Raw genomic sequence first — 19,521 nt, forward strand, 5'->3', positions numbered from 1 at the left:
AGCATGAAAGCTGAAACAAGAAGGCAGAATTTCCCTTTGTTGGATTTCATGAACTTTGCCGCTCTGCCCATGTCTGCAAAGTGCTTGAGTATTTATTTGGGGGTCACAAATTAATTTTATGGAGTACAGTCTTCCTTCTGTATCTGTGGGTGATTAGTTCCAGGAGACCTGCAGATACCAAAATTGAATTTGATCCGAGGTTGGCTGAATTTGAAGATGTGAAATCCATGGATATGGAGAGCGTCCACTGTAGGCAAATTCACAAAAAGGAATCCATACGTAATAAGGATTGACTGTGTATGCTGAAAATAAGAGTAAGGAGTTCCCGTCGTGGCGCAGTGGTTAACGAATCTGACTAGGAACCATGAGGTTGCGGGTTCGATCCCTGCCCTTGCTCAGTGGGCTAACGATCCGGCGTTGCCGTGAGCTGTGGTGTAGGTTGCAGACGTGGCTCGGATCCCGCGTTGCTGTGGCTCTGGCGTAGGCTGGCAGCTACAGCTCCGATTCGACCCCTAGCCTGGGAACCTCCATATGCCGAGGGAGCGGCCCAAGAAATGGCAAAAAGACAAAAAAAAAAAAAGAAAAAGAAAAAGAAAATAAGAGTCAGGCCATCAGTCACAGCACCTGACTGGGTAATTCTGTTTGATGACTGATTGTATTTGTTTAAGTTTCAAATTGGCGTGTATAGGAGGTCAGCCTTCCATGAAACAGGTGGAAGCCAGTGCACTGGCTGCTTTGGCATCACAAACTTAGGAAGAAACTCACTTTTTTAATTTTCTTAACCTTTCAATGGTTCTTCCAGGTCTTTCAGGGATGTGGCCAGCCCAAACCTGCCCCAGCTCTCAGATCTGCCCGCGCAGTTCCTGAGAACTTTAATACACGGTTCAGGCCTTACAATCCTGAGGAAAGACCAACCACTGCTGCAGGCACGAGCTTGGACCGGCTGGTGAGTTGTCTCGGATTGATGGTCCTTGCGGCCGCTTTCTGTTCCCAAGGTTATTCTTCAGAGGATGTGATGGGATTCTGAAAAAGTTGGTTGTAAAAGTCATCTCATTCTTAGATCAGCTCCTGGTCTTAATGAGAATATTGAAACGTAATGAGATCTTCCTTTTAGGTTGAGAATTAGATTACTTAAGAAGTCTTATCGCTATTAATCCCCTTATGCGGTGGCCAAATTTTCAACTCCATATTTCTTCTGAAATATTCATTTCAAGGCTAAGTTACTATATCTTCCGGAGATATAATTACAATAGTGAATTTCTTATTCATCTGCTTCACTTATTTATTCAATTATGATACAGGGCCCCTCGATTAGAAATGTTCCTTATGTGCAAAGTTTTCTGTTTGAAAGACCTTGCCAAGAGACCCCAAGTAAGTGTTACAACCATTTTCCCCCTTTTTTGTGTGTCTTTTAAAAGTTGGAATCCTTAGAAATGGTTCCTCTTTGATCCATTTAAATGGGTGGCAAGGGACCAAATATCTATCATTGAAACAATTTACTTGGAGATTGCAGCTATAAATATAGTAAACACAATTTTAATGTGTTTTAAACATCAAGTTTTGCTGTAAAAATGAAAAGCTCATAATTTCAAAGAAATATGACCCAATTGTTTTTGAGACAATTTATAGCGCTATAAACCATTTATATACCTGTAATCATTAGTGCTGTTAATGTTGCTTTGCCAATTATCTAGATGTAAAATTCACAGACAAAAGCCTTAAGGTCATAAAACACTTGAACCACATCTGATTATGTCATATAAACTCAGATCTCAAAGATTTCTGGTTATGAAAATACTTTTATTAGTCCCTGTTATAAATTACTTTATCATTTTAGTTAATATCCTGCTACAGAGTAGAACTCCTAAGATTAAATTGTTAGCATTTGGCCTCAAAAGTAAGTACATGTAAGCATTTCTCTCTATAAAAATGAAATGTACTTACAACACAAAGGCCTATCCACAAAGTGCCAAATTGATGGGGTAAGTGGAGTCATTAACCACTAAATTTTATTACTGTGTATTCGCAAATAAAGCCCACTCTTCAGGGTCGGTTTTGAAAAAGGGGTCGTCTGGATAATTCCTTCAACCTTGTACTTCACCTTAGTTTTATCTGTTCTCTATTCAGTGTCCAAAAAAGTTTAAAATTAGTCCCTTTTTTTCTTTAGATCGACCCATTAGATTCCACCAAACAACTAGCTATTTGTAAAGGAATGATAGTTTCATTCGGTTGCATTGTTTGAATTTTTATTTTCCAAATTCCTTTCTACGTCAAGATCCTTTTCATCAGAGCACAATTTCTGAGTATGGGTTTGATCCCCCTCTTGTCCCCTCCTTTTTTTTTTTTTTTTCCATTTTTAGTTGGCTCTAACTTAGTTATTGAGACAATTCAGGCGTTTCAGAATTTTCATAAACTCTAAGAACAGAGCACAATGCAGGACAAATACGTTCTAGAGATCTGCTGTATGACATTGTGCCTTTAGGTGACAGCACTGTGTCATGCACTTAAAAACTGGTTAGGATAGATCTCAGGTTAAATGTTCTTAACACGGGAAAATAAAATTTGTAAACAGATGGGGTACGTTATGCATGCGGTTTAACCTGCATTGATTTTGAACAATATAATGACATCTGTGACTTCTAATTAATTCTTTTGCCTTTGAAACAGAAGTCTTCTCTCCTCCCCTGAGAGATAGACACACACAAACACACACTCACACACATGCACACACACACACTCAAACAGGGGAAGTAGAGCGAGAAAAATACTTTTCTCAAGGCTGCAGCATTTACACAGTTCAGTTAAGCTTCAATAAAACATCAAGACTTTGAGCATTTCACGTGACGTTTACAATCTAGTAGATATGAAAAATTGGAATTTGAACCTTTTATAAAGAAACTTCATGGATCATCCTCAAAATGCCTGAAATATGAGTCTTGAAGAATCTTGGCAACTGCAAACTGATTAAGGATCTTCCATTTCATGTACCCCCAAAAGATACATAATTATTTTTTTCTGAACATAATTGCTAACAGTTAATCATATCATCATGAGAAAAAAAAAAAAAAACCAAGGACCAAATTCAAGATACATAAGGACCAGAGTCAGTGCATGGGAATTTAAACCAATAAGCCGATTTTATTTTAAAATGCTCTTCGATAGCACGTGGGACTTATTTCCTCACAGATGTGGCTTCAGGCTCCATAAGGGAGAATAATAGAGTTATTCATTTGTTGTTCAGTTAAATTCCAATTCCTTTCCAAAAGGCAAGAATTAGCACTTTATAATTCACAGCCAGCCATAAACCTACCTGGAAATTCTTGGCCAGCTCCTAAGACCAAGAGACTATTTCCACATCGAAAGGACCGAGACAAGGTTATTCTTGAGAAACACAAGCTAGTCCCAAAGCTAACATTAGATTCTCCACTTGTGGCCATGGCCTTCCCCAAAGCCTTCGTCCCTTCGAGGGGTCAACATAGTTCTGAATAGTAGAAAGGTTGGTGCTGTTATCTTGGCCACTCTCTGCTGTGCAACCGGCAGACAAAATTGTCTTCAAGATACATGCATTGGTGAAGAGTCTGATGGGTCTGCCATATATTACTGCCTATTTGGATGGTTTATAAGCAGGTCTATAAACCACGTTCCTGCACATGCAATAAGAGGTTAAATGATGGAAATGATACATTTTTAAAAGAGAGTTTTGTTTTCAGTTATCTTATGTAAGTTTTAGTAGCACTTTCCAGGACTGTTTTCATTTTCCCCTGAAAAGATGTTTCCTGAATATTTGTAAGATGTCTGTGTCCCAGAAAAGGATACTTGGAAAAGATTTCCTTTAATTTCTCTCAATATTTCAGCAGAGAAAATGCTTCAGAGGACAGCTTCAAAAGATGGTCCCAATCGCCCTGCCCCTTTTGCCAAAGTGAAAATAATGATGACATTCTCAGAGATTTGCGTCTTACTACCATTTACAATTAGTACCTGTAGCCGTTACCTTTGGGATCTGTCAGTAAATGTTCTTTTATCAGTTATGATAAAGCTATTTTTTAAATAAAAATGAAGTGGTAAAAATTATGGGGTTTTTTTTTAGAAATAGAGCTCCTAATCCCACACTGGGTAAAGTGCTGCTAAAACTTATATAAGACAATCAAAAACAAAACTCTCTTTTAAAAATATATCACTCCCATCCTTCAATCTATTACATGTATGGGGAAGTGGTCAATTCTTTTGTATCACTAGGAAACATTCCGTGTGTTCTCCAAAGTAATATGGGCGTAAAAAACCATTTCAGTGTAGCTTTCAGACATACTGTCCTAAAGTTATTTTTATTATCCAATAATGAATGAATATACTTGTATAAATTCCCTGGCTGATGGAAAGCTGACTCACCAGAGAATACTACAGTCCTTCCTGCCAGCAGCCACGGTTTGTCCAAGAAACCAATGCCATCAACCAATTAGGTTAACAAACTAGTCCCATCAACATGTGTCTCTTTCTTGTCCCCAACCCCACCCTAGCAGTCCTTCTTGTCCCCGCCCACTGTTACTGATTTTCAATTAAAAAAGAAAACAGAGGTGATTATTTGCTCTCAAGGAGAGATTACTATATGGGAGATTAGAATGTATAGGCTGTGAATTCTCTTAAGTAACATGCTGTAAAACCATGATTTCTTTAATGAAAATGCCACTGGAACTTCACCGGAAGTAGAAAAAGAAATCCACACAAAATAGTTGGATTTGTAAGATCTGAGCTTACCAAGGTGCTTCAGATCATCCTCTGTAAAGAACAAGCGGTGGTGCAGCTCAGAAGGTTACCACACAACAGGCTATACAGCTCCTGAACACAACTGGGCAGGGAGTGTGCCTGATTTTACTACAGCTGATTCGTTAGAGCAAAAATGTTCTGTAAATTGTGCATCTTTGAGGAATATATTTTATTAAAGTAGATTAAAAAAAAAAAAAACCAAACCTAGACCTGGAAGGTAATTCATCAAGCTGGCAATGAGGTAGACCAAAGAATCTGCAGTAAGTATTCAACTTCACCTACTCTGTGTGCAGACTCTCAAATTTCTACTGGTCATTCTGCGGGAGTTGGGGGCGGGGGTGGTAGGAATGCCAGTCTGCAAAGCTAAATGCTCTACCTGTGCTGTGCTACGATGTATAGAATAATCTCTCTTTCTTTTTTCTTTGCATTTGTTTTCCTCTTGCTTCCCAGAGGATTGTGTGGAGGACAATGCAACATAGTGTAAGCTTTGGTCTTCTCCTTCTTCCTCTCATCCCCATTTGTCTTTGTACCATCATTCCAGAGAGTTTCTGAGAAATCCCACCTTCACTTCCTCTTTCCAAACTGTCTAGAGAGCTAATTGAACCCTGTGCGTGGCTAGCGGGTTTAGTAGCTTCCTCTCAGCTTGGTGTTTATGGTTAACGCCCATTTGGGTATTCTTTCCCGATGGCAAGGTTTTCAATCTCAGCTTTGTGAAAGACGAGCTCATTTGGTGGCTGATTTAAATTCTCTCCCAATGTTCAGACTAAGTGTAGTCTGCCTGAAAAACTAGCTCTTCCCTGATAGAATATATTGGCTTTTTTCTTCTTGTGCTGAGCGAATAATTACCTCGCTAATAATAACAACAAGCCAACATCAGCTCTCATGCATAAGGAGCTAATTTTTCCATTAGCTGGGACCTAGAGAATTTACAGGGGTAAGAAATAGTTTGTGGGATGGCTTGTTTACTCTTTTTTTCCCTGCTCAAATTTACTGATGTCTTTCAGAGTATTTAGGGAGAAAGCGCTGGATATTTTTTTTACTCCAAAGTGGTTTATACTGGGAATGAGAACAGGCACACCCAGATTCCCTGACCTGACTTTACCTAATTAACCATAATAATCAGAGAGTTAAGTTATCCATAATATTTCATAATACCCCTCCATGCTGGTACTACCACTTAGTAAAGACTTGAATCCTGTGTAGCATCATGGCCCCAGATGACACGACGCCACTCATCTGATGAGCTCATCTATTCATGCAACACACCTATGACATCGTGGGGCTACTGCCTGGCCCTAAATTCAGGCAGTGGTAACACTGCATCTAAAATTCCTCCTTTAAAATGCATTTGTTTAAAAGAAAATGTCCTCTGAGTAATATTCCTCTTCCTTCCTCCAGCTCTCTGAGCCCAGGGCAGTTGGGATAAAAGAAAGTTAAGAGGTAAATCTGAAGCAGGAATTCTCTGGAAGGGAAGATCTTGAGGCAGGAACAGGGAAGACAGAGAGCTTCAGGTCTCCTGGTGCTAAGTGGAAGGTGGGAGAAGCAAACATAAGTGGGTGGGACAAGTCAGGGTTCTATTTGTTGAGTCCAATTGGTGCCACTCGGCTAGCTCCAGGTGACAGAGTGGGCACCAGCCCCCTCCAATGCGTTCTCTTGGTGCCTCCTGATTTTCCAGCAGCTGAGCCAGTTCCATCTCCTTATCTGATGGTTATTTTGACCCTTGTAGTGTCCTGCAGAAAGAAGGATGTCTTTGATCATATTGGAAAGAGCGCAAGTCATACTGTTATCCCCACCTACTCCCCAATATGCTGGACCTCCCTGCTTGTGGCTATAACCTTCCTTAGAGAGCACCCCCCCACACACCCCAGATCCGAAATTTGATCCTGGATGTGGTTCTTCCGAAAACACAATGCAGTTTCTGAAATGTATTGGGATGGCCACTGGTGACAAATCTGTTGTAATATCAATACGTGTAGATATAAGTTCTTATAAAATATCATCGAGCCGTGCACTTCATCTTCCTGTTCAGAAACAAAATGGACAAAGCAACTCCCATTCTGGCACCGGTTCCTGCCTGATGGATAATCCCAGTTTTGGAGTAAAATGCTGGTCGTAAAAATGTTCTTCCATGCCTCTTTGGGACCATTTTGGTGTGATTTAGGAGGTCTTGGTTGTAAGGATACAGGAAACTGTCTGTTGTTCATTTTAAATTGCCATGGCATTTCATTGTCACCTCAAAGGATTCTGCATCCGGCTAAATCCACTATTTTGCATTTCAAAAGGATGTCAGGCTGTGTTTAAGAAACTGCTTTATTATCTAGAGCCTCAGCCACCGTCTTTAGGTGAAACTGATATTTCCCATTTTCCGCCCCGACACAGACACACGGACACAGGCATACACACACACAAGGCACAAACACCCTCCAACTTTGCTTGGCCTGAATAGGAGAAACTAAAACCTCCATAACAAGAGTAAACCAGATTCTGCACTTTAATTAGTTTTCTAAAGATAAATGGGTCAAGGCCAGATTGGCTTTCAGCCTCTGCTGCAGCTGAATAAATTATGCCCCATTCACCCCAGCAAACAAACAGCTACTGCTCAATCCACTTCAGATTGTGAACCACCCGGTCCTGCCTGAACTTGCTTTATCTATTTGCTGCAAAACCCCACTGAGATACCCCGGTTTGATTTTCAATGAACCCTTGGCAATAACAGCAGCAAAATCCAGCGAGCTTTCAAAGGAGAGAGAAAATACAAAACGTTGAAAGCAAACCACCTGGAGTTCCCTGGTGGTCTAGTGGTTAAGGATCTGGCACTGTCACTGCTGTGGCTCAGGTCACTGCTGTGGCTCTGGTTCCTTCCCCGGCCCAGGCAACTTCCGAATGCTGGAGGTGGGGCTCAAAAAACCCAAACCACCCAACTTCTTCAGTTTCGGTTTCTAGCCTTCTCTGGGCTGCACCAGCAGCATGTAGTAACATTAGGTGGCTTGTGGTTGATGAGGCCCACGTGGGGAATGTCATAAGACACACATAGAAAATGATGGTTTATCTCCAGGATATTCTGCTTATTCCATGGCCCCGGAGGAAGCACAAATCTAATTCAATGACATGCATGGTTGGAAACCTACACTGAACGCCTGCCCCTTTCGTGGAGTTTGCAGCTCACATCCAGTGGACAGCGGAATGTATTTTTTTACATCCTTGGGCAGCTCTTCTTTCAGGCGTGTGGAAGAACAGTGAAAAGTGGAGCTGCACAGACCTTTCTTTCAGCTGGGTCAAGGCTGTGTTTAATTGCATCGGGCTGTGTATGGTGGGAAGAAATGCACACCCCATTGGCTGCCACACTCCCCAGGAGATGCTGAAGCCCATTCCACTCCGCTGCTTCGAGACACCTTCAGAGAATCATGAGATTCTGACAATGACATAAAATCATGCCACACATTTTTTAAAATGATTTTTATTTTTTCCATTATAGCTGGTTTGCAGTGTTCTGTCAATTTTCTACTGTAAAGCAAAGAGACCCAGTCACACATACATATATAAATTCTTTTTTTCACACTGTCCTCCATCATGCTCCATCATAAGTGACTAGACATAGTTCCCAGTGCTGTACAGCAGGATCTCATTGCCCATCCACTCCAAATTCAATAGTTTGCATCTATTAACCCCAGATTCCCAGTCCATCCCACTCCCTCCCCCTCCCCCTTGACAACCACAAGTCTGTTCTCCAAGTCCATGAGTTTCTTTTCCATGGAAAGGTTCATTTGTGCCATATATTAGATTCCATATATAAATGATATCATATGGTATTTGTCTTTCTCTTTCTGACTTACTTCCCTTAGTATGAGAGTCTCCAGTTCCATCCATGTTGCTGCAAATGGCATTATTTTGTTCTTTTTTATGGCTGAGTAGTATTCCATTCTCTACATGTACCACATCTTTTTAATCCAGTCATCTGTCAATGGACATTTAGGTTGTTTCCATGTCTTGCACATTTTAAATGGGGAGGACGGAGATTTTGGACAGCTTGGTTTACCTGTAAGTGGTCTCAAAGCATTCGGTGGGGTAGGGGATTTACCCACAAAAGCATTTTCAATTCTGTGTTAAACTCTCCTTTGTCCTCAGAAACATTTAAGCAAGAGCTTTGCTGACCTCTGTGTCCTAAAAATGAAATGTTAACTCTCAGACCCAAAATATGGCTAGCCAGATTTTATGTCTATTTTAGAGTATGTGGATATGCTTATTTTCCCCTTTAGACATGAAAATTTCTTTCAGAAGACCTGACTTCAGCTAAACCCAAAACGGCGCATTCTGTAGCTCTCAATCAATCAATCATGTATTTATTGGCTTCTTCTCTGTTGTGTGGCACTTAGTAAAACTAACTAGCATGTACAGCGTCCATCATGGCAGGTCCTTGGTGCTAGCATCGTCAAAAAGAGAAGAGTTACTATTTGCAAAGAAACATGGCTTATCAAACACTTAGACCCACCGTGCCTCCTCCAGACATTAGTGTCCAGTATAGAGCCTCATAAAACATTAGCATCCTAGAAGTTGGAATTTGTGATCTGAGATAGATTCTACCAATAAAGATTATGTGGAAGATATGTTAACAAATGAATCATCATTGACCAAATAAGCACAGCGAAAGCATTAAATATCTGTAGCATCTTTGATAACTAGGCTGTATCTGATAGCTTGTTCTCCCTTCTTTTTCTTTTTCTTTTTTTTTTTTTTTTTTTTTTTGCTTTTTAGGGCCACACCCAAGGCATATGGAAGTTCCCAGGCTAGGGGTCAAATTGGAGCTGTAGCTGCCAGCCTACACTACAGCCACAGCTACAGCCACAGCCAAGCCTAGCCTACGACCTACACCACGGCTCACGGCAACACCGGAGCCTGCAGGGATCAAACCCACATCCTCATGGATCCTAGTTGGGTTCATTACTGCTGAGCCACGATGGGAACTCCCTTGTTCTCCCTTCTTAAGCCAGAAGTCTTTGCCCAAATCTTAAACAGAAATATTGTTGTCAGTTCTGAACTGATTAGATGAAAACGTTCATCTGCATGCTCATGCCCAGCGCTGTCTCCTTGATTCAGCGATGTAATAGGTGTTTTGGGTGACTTGATTATGAAAGCCTGAATAGACAAGCCATGCTAAACTGCCCAAACCATACCACTTAATATATGTGTTCGTGAGCGGTATCAGTGGACATAGATCTTTCACTCAATTATTGAGCAGCTTACGGAAAGTCTGCAGTCATTTTTTCTCATCGCTGTCTGAGATATTTGCACCACAACTCCCAGATGTGATGTTCACGCTTATGAGAGATAGAGCTGAAGGAATGGGATTTTTCATAAATACCAGTTTTGATGTATTTGCTGTATAATCAATCAGCTTTTAACTGACTCTGGGGCCTATGGAATACATTTTAAAGCATTGGGAATTTGGCTATTCCCATAACATACTTGGACACTCTTTACTGCTAGCAATAAACCTCGGGCATAAACATTGTAGAGAAAACCGGATGAAAAGAAACCTGTTTGAGTGAAAATTGACTTCCCTTCATAAGTGTTAAAGGTAGAAACATATCTGCAATACACAATAATTTTATTCCTTTAGCTCATTCATGGTCATTATCGTCAAAGGCTCTGACTTCCATGGGTATTTTCTTGCATCTAAAAGACTGGCCGGGCTATTTAAAAAAAAAAAAAAAAAAAGGCAGGTTAACCACAAATGAATGAACTGAACCAGCAGCTATAGCAGCACCACTGTATTGCTGGCTAAGAAATAATTTTTTGGAGGTTGGCTTTGTGTAATATCTTTAGAAGCTTTTCTAATACTGTATTGATCTGGATGGGCCAAGCCAGGCACGGAGGCAGCTACAAACCATCCCCAAAATGGCTCTCAAAAACACAAGTTTATTTCTGGTTTGTACCAAGTGCCCACCGTTGGGTTGGCTGTGAGTCAGCAGCACAAAATCATCACCCTCACTCCAGGACCCAGGGTGACAGAGCAGCTCTTATCTAGAGCTTCACCTATTACAGCGGCAGGGGAAAGAGAATGTGTCAGGGTAGCTATTGAAGTCTCCACCCTGGGCGGGGCACAGAACCCTGTTCCCATCTCATTGGCCATAGCAGGTCACATGACCAAGCCTACTGTCAAGAAGGCGGGGACACATGACATGTTTGTGAACAAGAAATAAGGTCAAGCACACACAGAGATGACCAAGGCAAGAGTTTAAAATTGGTAAATATTAAAACTATCTTCAATTCTAAGACAAACCTTACATGAAAAAAGAGAGAAAAGTCCATTTTCCTTCAACAAATATTGTACAGTCCTAGGAACCAAGAATAAGTGGCTAGAACATAATCAAAGAGCTCAAAACACTGGGGCAGGGGTGGGGTGGCAGACAAAGCTAGCTCTAATTTAAATCAGGCTGTAAAGACCGCATCAAATAATTTTTAGAAACCCAGGAGAATTCTAAGTCCTTGTCACAAAAGGAGTGTCTACATTGCCCTAGAAAGCCAGCATCCCTGAGTCAAGTTGATTTTTAGAGGATGGCTATTTCTCCCACCTAAACTTCAGGTTCAATGGTAATGTATCCAGAGCCAAAGAGTCCTACCCCAGTATCCCACCAAGGTGGTATCTCAAAGAAAGATGTAAAAGCCGTTGCCAATGAGTGGGAGAAAAAGAGCAATAGGAAAACAGAATGAGCAGACTTTTTTATTACCCGCATTTAGATGTCTTTCAGACCCAGACTGCCTATTTTTTAAATGAGCCTTCGATTCTGGGTACCGTGCACGCGGCTGCTGTCTGACTTGATGTCATGTTTGCTTAGGCAGTGATGTTTCTGCTCTTCTCCATTCTGGGTCAACCTAGTTGGAGCACATCAAATTGTTCTCCCTCTTTCTTCCTTTCATACATCGTCATTTAAGGTCACCAGGACTTCAAGTTCCAGAGCCTGACCTTGCCTCCTCTTACAATATCTGTTTATTTCTGAACAACATCCATGACAGGGAACACTTTTCACAGGTTAATCAGGGAAACGGCACGGGCCCCATAGCCACAGCAAACTTCTCAATCGTCATGAATGACAGTCTTGGGAATGTGGGTGCCCTTGGCTACTGCATGGAATTATGTGCAGAATCCTAGAGCTATGATTCAGCTGGAAGAAAAAGTACAATATAAATTCGTAAATGATGGACGTGTAATGAGGCAGGAAAAAAAGAATGACTTTGTAAGTTTTAGTCTAAGGGGTCTGAACCTAAGAAAACTCCCCAACGCAGCCTGAATTCGTTTCAATGAAGAACACTCACCCCTGCTCTTGAAAAAAGTCTAGCCTTTCCTCTGCTGGCTCTTGGCAGCTCCTTGAGTGCCTGCGAGAAGGGGTAAACACCCCACAGTGAGACCAGCCCTGGGAAGAAAACACAAAGGCAGGAAACTGCCTTAATTGATCTCCGCACATAAAATCCAAAAAACTGTTAGTGTGAGACATGTCCTCACAAAACTGTTTCCAGTTACTCTGGAAAATCAAACCTTCCTCATACAGCAGTCTTCAAGGAAGAAGAAATATTTCATTAGGCTCTGAATGGCGAGGGCTCAAGGGAGAGAAACTTGGCCCCGTCTTGCCAACTTTGATACCCTCTTGGAAAATGAGTAAAACGCAATCTCTTTACACATTTTCATTTTTAAAACATTTCTTCCTCCATGACTTTGGCAAGTTAGAGGTTAAAGGAGTCCTTAAGAATATTCTTTGAAGGCACTAACTTGGCATAACTCTGACGGCAGTATGACAAGAAAGGAGTGTGTGTGTGTGTGTGTGTGTGTGTGTGTGTGTTTTGAATTAAGATACACTCTTTGTGCCCAGTAATAATAAGTGAACAACCCAGAGATCTGTTACAGTTATTTTTCAAATTGTAGCTGAAAGCATGATACTTTTGTTTTTACTGGGTTTTGTCGTTTTTAAGCTTGCTCTACCCATCATTGGGAGAGGCATTTCACCATGCAGGAAAGTTGATCTGTATCTCCTTGTAGCGCTATTTTTATTTTATATGTTTTGAGTCTGTATTTATAGTTACAAGTTTATTTCCCATGCAAATTGACCTTATCATCATTATATAGTGATCCTTTCTCTCTAGTAGTGGTATTGTCTGCCTGAAAGCCTATTTCTTTCTGATATTAACACAGTCACACCAGATTTTTTTTAAACTAATATTTGACTGACAGATACCCTTTTTACATCTTCGCTTTCAACCTTTGTGAACCCTTATGTTTTAGATATGCTTCTTCTAAAGATCACATAGCTGGATTTATATTTAAGTCTGGACTTACCATATCTGTACTTTAATTGAACCATTTCATTCATTTAAATGTACTAGAACTACTAAGACATTTGTGTATATTTCTTCCATCTCATTTTGTCATATCTATTTGTCTCATCTATTCCACCACTTTTTTTTTTTCTTTTAGTGTTTGGAACCTAATTTTTTTTTTTTTTTGGTAGTGTCTTAATGCTTACTCTTAACATTTTAGCATGGGTCCTAACGTAAAGTATGAGTTTAATCAATCAATATCTTTACCCTTCTCTGTTATAATACAAAGACCTCAAAACACCTCAACGCTAATACCTTTCAAATTATGTGCTGTTATTATTGGATAACTTGGTTTTATCTGGTGATTATTTTAATTTTATAAGATGTTAGATGATGATGATGATGATTTTATACACAAACTTTTCAGAGAGAAGGAACCACAGTTTACTGCTTTCTTTAGGGGATCATTCCTTCTTGCATCAAACCACCCATCAGGAGTCACTTTTCTTGGTCAGGAATAGATACCACAGGATTTAATTACTGGGGGTTTTATTTGAAAATGTCTTTGTTTGTCTCATTCCTGGGAGGCATTTGTATGAGCACAAGTACATCATCCTAGGGACAGTTTCTCTGAGTACATTGCTACTTATATTTCACTGTTTCCTGGTTTCCACTGCTGCTGTTGAGAAGTCCTTCTTTTGTAAGTAATCTATATTTGCTTTCAAGCTGCTTCAAGATCGTCTTTGTTGTTCTGTAGTTTTATTATGTCGTGTCTTGGTGTAGATTTCTTTCCTTTTTTTTTTAATTTTGCTTAGGATTCATGGGGCTTTCTGAATCTTTTAATTATTCCAGAAAATTCTAAGCCATTATCTCTCCTAGTATTGCCTCTCTCTCTTGCTCAACTCTTATTCTGAGAAGACATGTCAGACTTTCTCCCTCCCTCCTCCTTGTCTCCTTACCTGTTTTTGTCACTTTCTACATTCAGACTCTTTTGGGGTGGGGGGCTTTTTTTTTTAATGCACCCGTGACATATGGAAGTTCCCAGGCTAGGGGTCAAATTGGAGCTGTAGCTGCTGGCTTACACCACAGCCACAGCAATGTGGGATCCAAGCCTCGTCTGCTACCTACACCACAGCTCATGACAGTTCGATCCCTGACTCACTGAGCCAAGGCCAGGGATCGAACCCTTGTCCTCATGGATGCTAGTCGGGTTCATAACCTGCTGAGCCATGACAGGAACTCCAGAATCATTTTTTCAGCTCCACCTTCAGGTTAGTACCTCCCCTTCCTGTTGTCTGTAATCTTCCATTAAATCCATCCACTGAGTTTCTAATTAAGGATTTAATGATTGTATTTTTCATTTCTAATATTTATTTAGTTCTTTTTCAAATGTGCTTAGTCCTGTGTTCAACAGTATCTTACTCCTTATTGACATTTCTAAATCCTACCTTTTCCTATCTTTGAACATACACTTTGCACCTGACACTTCTAACATCAGAAATGCTTTCTGATATCGTCTGGTATTTCTGCTGGCTTTTACACATGGTGCTTTGTTTCCTTATATGTCTTGTGTTTTGTTTGTTTGTTTCTGTTTTTTATTTCATTAGCTTATATTCCTTTGAGTTTAATCAATAGGGTGAAGGGTCGTTCAATTTTATTCCCATACTAAGGACTTAACCCTTGGAATTCCAGTTTTTTTGTGGTATAGAATGATGGCCTTAGGGGATTCCTACACTTTAATCTTCTGACCCTTGCTCCTCCCTGAAAATGTATTAAAACCAATATCTTCAGGTCATTTGGGTCTGGGAAGTGCCCTTAGGGCAAAAGCCAACCTCAATACCATTTTCTGAGTTCCTATTTCTTTTAGGTTTTGGTCTTTGAGGATTTCTTGCTATCTTGCCAAGTCATTCATTCTTTTAAAATGTGTTTTCTATATTCTTTGTAGCAATATTAGTTAACTTTAGCTGGAGAGTCAGAGGATCTAGTCTTCCGCACTTCCCTAGAAATGTACAGAAATATGCACACATAGGAACATAGAGAGTGACTTCCTCCACCTGCTCTGTATTGAGATCTTTGACTTGCTGAGGCATTCCTCGTGCATTTGACACCAGGGCATTGGAACAGTTAGTTTTCCAAGCTTTGTTTCTGATCAGTATTCCAGGAAGTCCTGTTTTGTTGGGCCATATGGCAGTTCAAAGGTTGGTACTGTTTCGGGTACATCCTTAAATTTCCAGGCTATAAGGTCAGCGGCCCCATCTCAGCAACTCCAAAGCCTTCTAAACTGAAGCCTGCTGACCCCACCCACCAGGAAAATAAGGTTTCACCCCAAGACCTAAGCTCACAGGGTTGCCTACAAACCTCTCCAGAATGCCTGCTGTTGGGTTTCTGTCTTGGTTGATTTTACCCAAAAGACGTCACATGTAAGAGACCTACTCACCTTCAAAATGGCAAACTCTGGCATAACCTTCACCTTGTCTCCTTGTTGGACCTGGAAGGATGCTCCTCCATACACTTACTGACCCAGGCTACCAGGGTGAGAAGAGTGAACAGAGCTGGGACACCTGGGGAGTCACTAGTGGAATGCCTTTCATGGGGAGCGGGCCTCATACAAGCGCTCAGAACCATTAATCACTTGCTATATAGAACACTGTACTGTAAACAGTGGTGATTACTGTTTTCCACCCCAATTAAAATACACGGCAATAATAATAAAAATTATTAATAGCAATAATAATAAAAATAAATCACATTTTACAATATAAATTTTTTTATATATTTACAAAGCCCCACCCACCAGAGGGATAATTCTGGGCTTTACAATATAAATTAAATACAATATAATTTAAATATAAATTTATACTATATAAATTTAAATTAATGAATTTAAATATGATGTGGGTTTAATTCTGGGCTTTACAATATAAATTAAAATACAGATAAAATAATTTTTTAAAGAAACTAAAATTAATAGGTTAATATCATTTTTTTTCTTAAAAGAACAAAGCGCTTTTTAGAAAGAGATAGGTTGGCCGAGTGGGCAGACCCCCTAAGGGGTTAGGTTCAGACAAGCATTGGCCCTGGTCCCACATGGCAGTTCTGCTGAAGATTGTAGAGCCAGGGTGCTTTAAAGCTCTCTCCAGGTGGAAGGTTCTTCTACAGAACACTCAGAAGTCTGCCCAGGCCATGATTCTGGAGCTTGTGGGCTAGTGCTAATAGACAGGACCTGCTTGATAGATGCCTGCTGGCCAGGCTTGATGGCACCCCACGGTGTGTCATTCATGCCTCCACTGTCCCAGCAGGATTCGGGTCAAGCAGAGGCACAGCAAGTAAGGAGGGTGTGGGCTCACAAAACCCGCAAACGAGGACTGCGGGACTGAGCAAGAAGCCAGCCCCGCACCCTTCAATGACAGACGGCTTACCTCACTGCTCCTGTGCCTTCCAAGCCCCATGAGAAGCAGGCCCCACCTCAGCGAGGCACAACGCCTCTTTGTGTCCACATGGTGTAACACAGATTCTAAAGCCAAGGCTTCAGAGAAGCAGGAGCAGAGTTCAAATTTCTGCGTGATCGTGAGCCAATCATCAAACCATTTTCTCATCTGTCAAATGGAGAAGAAAAAAAACTGGTGCCTGTGTTATCCTGTTTCCGTGATGATAATAGCGAATGTGCCTAAAGCCACTAATGTAGCCATTATGTGCGTTAAGCTCAATTATCATCAGTATTATTGTTAATAACAGTGAAAACAATAGAGTTAAAGGTGGCTGTTATTATTAATTATAAACAAGAACAGGGGAGTTCCCGTCGTGGCGCAGCGGTTAACGAATCCAACTAGGAACCATGAGGTTGCAGGTTCGGTCCCTGCCCTTGCTCAGCAGGTTAAGGATCCAGCGTTGCCGTGAGCTGTGGTGTAGGTTGCAGACGCGGCTCGGATCCTGCGTTGCTGTGGCTGTGGCGTAGGCCGGGGGCTACAGCTCCGATTGGACCCCTAGCCTGGGAACCTCCATATGCCATGGATGCCTCCATTTGCCATCCCAAGAAATGGCAAAAATGGCAAAAAGACCAAAAAAAAAAAAAAAGGGAAGCACCCAGATTAATGGTGGGTGAAAATAATCCAGAGGAATGATGGATACAGGGGGCTCGGGGCACACAGCGGTTCTGGTGACTCCTTTCTGAGAGTCCTGCACGTCTCTTGGCTTCATGTCCCCACGGAGAACTGCCACTGAAAGGCTTTTAAAAAAAACACGCAGGCCAGGGAAGGTAGAAAGACTGGCAGAGGACATGAAAAACCTAAATTAGGTGGCAGAAGGTGAATAGCATCCGAAATAGCTTTTTTTTTTTTTTTTTTACTCACTTGAAGGTGAATACAGGACGAATTACCAACAGCGATTTAACTGCAAAATGATCAGTGCTCTGAGACTAGTTTTTATCTCCCGCCCTCTCAACCATTCTCCTTTTAAAAATAAAAGGAGAAACAGAGGCACAGAGTTATTACGATGCGCCCAGTGACACCGGAGCCAGAATAAGGACCTGAGTTTCTTATATCTGTCCCGATTTTTATCTACCAAATTGTCCCACCCACCTGGCTTACAAAATGTAACGGGGTTTCAGATGGAAGCGGGATCCACTTAAACCATCCCTCCTGGTTCGGTAAATAAGAAGCGTGTCCCACATTTGCAGAGCACTTTAGAATAATAGACAAAGGGTCTCTCAGAAGGCACCTCGTTGGGAAAGCTTGAAACAACGGGAAAGAGCTATTTGATGTTTCCCTTGCAGAGACTTCCAGTGCTGGCTTTCTGTTTCCCAGGAGCCTCATGTTACAATCTTCTCAGTGTCTATGATGTTTCCACGGCCATCAAAGGTCAAACGAGAGGTGACCAGGCATTTTTGCAGATTGCCTGCTATTTTGTGTCTTTGTTGCCCACAGTACTTTCATAAGATCCTATGTTTTGGGCAAGGGGGGGAAAGATGGGAGAGAAGCAGGGTTGGGGGGCAAGGAAGGGAGAGAGGGAGGGAGGAAGGAAGGAAGGGGAAGAGTATTTTCCTGTCTGATGCCTGACTTGTAGCGCTATTTCTGGTGCCTCCAGCAACTTCACAGAATTCCATGGTGACGCCTGGAGGCTCACTCAAAGGCAGATGAAGAAAGGGTCTCGGGGAATGTATGTATGTGTGTGTGACTGAGTCATTTTGCTGCACAGTAGAAAATTGACAGAACACTGTAAACCAGCTGTAATGGAAAAAATAAAAATCATTACAAAAAAAGGGGGGGGTCTTGGTGAAAAGCTGGGGCCATGGGCCATGAGATCTGGATGGTGGTTATTTTAAGTAAGTTCCAGAGCATTCAATCCACCACCTCCTAAGTTTGCTTTTCATCCCACGGCTAGTATTTTCTCAAAGGCTATCCATCATGGGAATTTGGGATTCAGGGTCCTGATTTCGTAAGCTCTTCCTACACAATAATAGCATTATCAGGGGAATTATTTGGGGGTGAACTGATGATTAGGAGTAAAAGCTATTTGGATTTCAGATGATAAGAGGCTTTCAGCACATTGTTTCAAATGCTTGTGGGAGTTGTATCCAGTCCCTCTAGGATGACTGCCTTTGGGTTAAAAATCCCGATTACATATTTTTGTCTTCTGGGTCCAAATCACTGCATTATCTTGAATCATGATCAGGAGTTCTTCAGCCCTTTTGAGTCATTGTGACGCAAACAGGACTGGGATTTATCCAGAAACACCAAGTAGGGTTGGGCTTTGGGCTGGTTCACACCAACTCTGAAAACAAGACTGTGCAAATAAGTAGAGCGAGATGCAAATGAAGCCCGAGGCCTTGAACCTGTTAAGAGAGCTGGCCAAGGCCTCCTTCCCCGCTGTAAACTTCTTCACCACCCTCCTCAAGGGGGATGCGGGAAGGCGGTGGAGACGGCTTGGAGCCAAGGTGTGGATTCGCCATCCCTGCCAGAGAAAACTAACTCGAAACATGTGCTCTCCATTCAAGGGTCCTGAGAATGGGAGGGACGTCAAAGCCCATCTAGTCCCATACCCTCAATTAACCAACAGGGGTGTCAGAACCCGGAGAGATGAAGTAACTGCAAAACCCTACCAGTCAGGCATCAGACAGGAAAATCCCCTTCCCCCTCCCTTCCTCCCTCCCTCCCTCCCTTGGATAGTTCTTTGCTTCTCTGCTTCAACTGGAGTAATACATCCAGTAATGCACCTCTTAAAATAACGTCATCCTGGTTGTCGTGAGCCTGTTTTTAATTCTATTTTATTCCACTAAGTTCAGGAATTTGGGGCACCAAGACATACGTATTCTAGAATAGAAAAGCCCATAAATTACAATCACAAAGTAAAGTAAAATTGAACCTGTTGGATTCCCTGCCACAAAGAAAGCAGATCTTTTTTTTTTTTCTCTCTCTCTTAATGGATGTATTTTTCAGACAAAATCTTAGGGTC

General features: G+C 41.4%; 1 protein-coding gene across 1 annotated transcript in view; it reads left to right on the forward strand.

The window, feature by feature from the left end:
• The window catches only part of GPC6 (glypican 6), a 1,121,514-nt gene that overhangs the window by 1,022,873 nt on the left and 79,120 nt on the right, over positions 1–19,521 (forward strand). Inside the window, exon 6 of the mRNA XM_047755763.1 lies at positions 803–946. Coding sequence (XP_047611719.1) covers positions 803–946 — 144 coding nt within the window. The remainder of the gene's footprint in view (positions 1–802; positions 947–19,521) is intronic.

The sequence above is a fragment of the Phacochoerus africanus genome, chromosome 13 (genome assembly GCF_016906955.1).
Source record: "Phacochoerus africanus isolate WHEZ1 chromosome 13, ROS_Pafr_v1, whole genome shotgun sequence".
NCBI classification, from domain to species: Eukaryota; Metazoa; Chordata; class Mammalia; order Artiodactyla; family Suidae; genus Phacochoerus; species Phacochoerus africanus.